We start from the raw sequence: 4,213 nt of genomic DNA on the forward strand, positions 1-4,213 counted from the left end.
CGGCAGTTTCGGGCCTACCAGGATATGTCGAATCAGTTGTTGGATGCAGGTACAGTGGCTGGTAGTGAACTTGTGGCCACCGGGGCAGACAGGGCAAAGACAGGCGTCGGTGCGGTAGTCGAGCAATGTGAACATGTACGTATTCGTTACAATCATAGCACAGAGCCGGATTGGTGTAGACTCGAAGAGCGATTGAATCTGTTGTGTCTGGCTGTGTCTCGGTTTGAGGTTGGCGGTTTACCCATAACCAGTTGGTAGTAGTATTGGCGCCGGGCCATTGCCGCGATCTCCTTGTTGGACCAACGTTTTGTTGAGTTCTTCCTGGTGTCGTCACAGCGTTGGCGGAGGTGTCCGCCGTATACGTTGAATATTTCTGAGCTGTGATGACGACGATTATTGACGTCCCTGGAAAATTTACATCAAAGCTTGCCCCCAACCTACGTAATATAGTATCCTTGAAAATCTCTGTTGGTGCCCAAGCAATCACTTCCACCTTCGACAGTTTGAATATGTGTCTAAGCAATCACTGCCACCGTCGGCAAGTTTTATATCTGTTTAAACTTGAACCTTTTATACGATCGATATATGTCGTCCGAAAATTACAAGTCAGCTCTGTACCAGTTCTACCCAATATTAGCTTGTAGATTTCCCCTGTAGCATATATTTTAACTGAATTAATCATGTCCACGAGCTCCTGTACTGTGATGACTGGCTAAGCCCTAGATGGACAAAAATATGAAGTTATCCCATGCGTATAGCTGGTCGGTTCAGAACTTGTAGAACCCGGTCGGCACCGGACAAAATTGACATAAGTGCCTCTCAATCGTATGGTCCGTATCCGTCCAGATTGTATCATTGCCTTACGACGAGTCAACCCATAAACGAGAAAAAAAATCGGGGTTTTTTACTTAGTAGCCGAAATAGCAATTTAAACTCCTTAGCCTTTTGTACATATGTCATCAGCCCTAAGTTATCTCTCTGCTTGATAACCCCTTTCATATATTGTATGGTCTTATCCAACGCGGAAATCGATTGTTGAGTCTCAGATAATAAAATGGTCTAGCGTAGTGTAGACCTCTGTTTTAGTATTTCATCCGGTATTAAATCAGAGGAGAACTATGTCGCCACCTCATCAATCTGCAGATGAATTTTAAGCAGTCGTTTCAACAATCGAACACAGGCTTTCTTGTTCACGTAGTAACTTCATTCATCGTGTAACAAAAAAAAATCATAACTAATTGTTTTTAGTTAACTTAACCTGTGAGAAACGTAATGTAATAAATACAGTAGTTCGGTCACTTAAAAATGTGGTCAAAACCAAGTAACACTTAATAAAGGATGTTAAGTCTGAAATAAGTGAACTCAGTCAGAAGTGCCATTGGGAATGGCGCAACTGCCATATTTATTAAACACGATCCTATGTGGAACGAGACTTTTTATACCATCGGGTTTCTATGAAAATACCCGTATCTATGGTTTCGAATGAGTCATCACTTCTGTCTCATTAAATTCTCTATTCCACTAATCGGTCCGGCAAATATTCCCCTAGGTTTGGTCCTCTGGACCGGTCCTAAATTCCTCTGTCAGGTCCGGTCCTTATGTCCGGTCCTAAATTCCTCTATCGGGTCCGGTCCTCATGACCGGTCCTAAATATCCTCCTAGGGTACTATGTCCACATTGGCACTACCAGCCACACGCTCTACTGATCGTCGCGGCCTATGCCGCTTCTTCATTGCCTTCCTGCCTCACGCACGAGGTTTTGGCTGCCGGAATTCAAGTCCCAACTTGACTTGCGGACTCATTGAAACGTTGGTATGCACCAGAATCAGTTCATCTACGCTACATGAGCGCCCAGTTTGAAAGACGCATCTGGTCACAAGTTCATAACCAATGAATATTTCACAACTCATTGGTATGTCCTCCATGACTGCAATAGAAAGAGTGGCCTTTTGCCAAAACATACGCTCCCCCTAGGATGACCATGTACGCCTTCAGGTCCTCCCACGGCACCGAATGTTTGGGCCTTAACGTACCCATACCATCGATACCTTTTAGCGGCGATCTTGCATATTTATCTCTGGCTGTCAAAACGAGCTCACTAAGCATGCGATTCGTAACAAGGTTGGACGTACAACCCGAATCCGCAAACGCCCACATTACCGCCCCATTTCACTTGCGACGTTACTTCTTCTTTGACGCTGCACCCTGACCCCCCGAAACCAGGGGCAGTCTTCTGGTGTGATTTGCCGAGTGGCAAACTGTACAATACAGGTCACCCTCAGATTCCGACGGCTCGGAATACGCACAGCTTCCGCCACGGCTCGCTCGGCTCTTGCCGTGCCCACGCTCACGACTACGTGGGCGTAAGTTGTCTCTCTCACGCTTAGGGTCCTTACCAGATCGCGAGCGCGAACGTCCACGATCTGATTTGGTATCCTCTGATTCAGAATGCCGGTCACGTTGCTCCCTTTCTATGGTACTTCTCCGGAGTTTGCTCTTTTGGAGACTAATATCTTGACTTGGAACGCCGATCACCATTTCGGTCCTTGTTCCCGTCTTCTTTACGTTGCTTTCGAGACTTGTTAATTACATAGTTAAGCTGTGCCTGCCACTGCTGCTGTTGTGTACTCAACTGATGTTACTGACCACCTCCTCCTTTGGTGTTCTGCACACCACGGTTACCACCATCGCCACCTGCCTTCTGACTATTGCCATTCTACGGGCGGCCTTGCTACTGATTGCCGTACGGGCCTTGACCTTGGTGGCAACCCACAAAGATGGGCCGTAAAGTGCCCATGGCTGTTTCAGCCAACTAAGCAAGCGCGGTGGGATTTTCTCAGCGAACCCAGCCGCGGGAAGAATATACTGCGTGTTTCCAAAAATGAGCGTGAAGAACAACTCCATAGACATGATTTGCTCATTCACTACACACACTACTTTCTATAATAGCGCAGGCTCAAAAACTTACTAATGTTATCGTTCACCATCGCCAACGCTGCATACGCTTTGTTGGACCCGTTTTTGAGAACCATACAGAAACGGGATACCTCCTCCGACATTCCTGCTGGCAAGCAGAAATTCGCCAAGTTGATTGCTCTTGAAGCCCGAAACGTCAACGACACCCGGCCGGCGATATTGATGAACCTGTTGTCAACCCTTTCGTTGATGAACTCGGCATGATTTCTGCCGCCATACATTCCGAATGATAGCGGTGGGCTTGATTTAGAGTATAGAGAGGCACAAGTTAGGGAATACAATAGTTGCGCTCCTCTCCACGAGAAGGTGCAGAAGTGTTGGCTTGCTTCGTCTACTAGGAAATGGTGAAATCCTCTTGTGAGATCTAGCTTCGAAAAGAACTGTTCTTCTTGTAGGTTGTGCAGTACCTCTTTTATTTCCGGTAACACAAACTTATCGCGTTCATATTGATAATTGGTCTCGCGTAAGTCGAGGAATGTCCTTACTTTCCTGAGCTCTGTTTATTCTCACCCGTTTGTGGAATATACTTGTGAGGAACAAAGTTGACTTTCGCGTGCCTCATTTGTCTGACATTAATTTCACTTGCAGGTACTATGACTGTGGAGCCTGGTAGGTTGCAATGTACGTCAGGACGTATGTTTGTGTTGGTATCTAAGAGATCTGTAAGTGACTCCCTGAAACCTTCTTGTTCATGCTCAGAGTGCTCTTCATGTGGTGTGAGTAGTGATTCCCTTTTCGCATCTGTTGGTATAAGTGGATCGATTAATCCTGCTATACATATATATATATATATATATATATATATATATATGGTAGAATGTCCATACCGAGAAATATTGGTGTCTTCTTGTCTGGTAAACCCAATACTTCAAAACACTGAGAGGTTTTCCTACCTACATAATTAATGTCACAAATTCAGTTGATCCTGTGCATTGTATTCTTGTATCTGTTTGTGCTAATTGTATATAACCCGGTTGCGCTCTGACGGAGAGATATAGTTCTGTTACTACACTCTTGTCCATGCATGAGCGTTGTGCGCCTGAGTCTGCTAGTGCATTGTATTATTGCCTGTAATTTGTATATCAATGTGTAAACGTTGGTCTCGTGGTGCGGGAAGTAAGGATAAAAGTTGGTAAATTAAATCATTTGCATTTATTAACAACGTTTCTTCATCCGTATATACATTGAGCCTGTCAGGCAGGTCAATCATGTTTGCTTCCTCCCGCCAGTTGTTTCA

General features: G+C 45.1%; 2 protein-coding genes across 2 annotated transcripts; both read right to left on the minus strand.

The window, feature by feature from the left end:
- Positions 1-2,185: 2,185 nt before the first annotated feature.
- On the minus strand, positions 2,186-2,538 carry SARC_02282 (hypothetical protein; the record flags this gene model as incomplete). Its single annotated transcript, XM_014303948.1, has 1 exon — positions 2,186-2,538. A coding segment is annotated over one exon (353 nt), but the record flags the coding sequence as incomplete, so codon positions are not given.
- A 90-nt stretch (positions 2,539-2,628) lies between these two features.
- On the minus strand, positions 2,629-3,197 carry SARC_02283 (hypothetical protein; the record flags this gene model as incomplete). Its single annotated transcript, XM_014303949.1, has 2 exons — positions 2,629-2,865; positions 2,985-3,197. The coding sequence occupies 2 exons, from the start codon at positions 3,195-3,197 to the stop codon at positions 2,629-2,631; spliced, it is 450 nt and encodes a 149-aa protein (XP_014159424.1).
- Between the last annotated feature and the right edge of the window lie 1,016 nt (positions 3,198-4,213).

The sequence above is a fragment of the Sphaeroforma arctica genome, assembly GCF_001186125.1.
Source record: "Sphaeroforma arctica JP610 unplaced genomic scaffold supercont1.101, whole genome shotgun sequence".
NCBI lineage: Eukaryota > Ichthyosporea > Ichthyophonida > Sphaeroforma > Sphaeroforma arctica.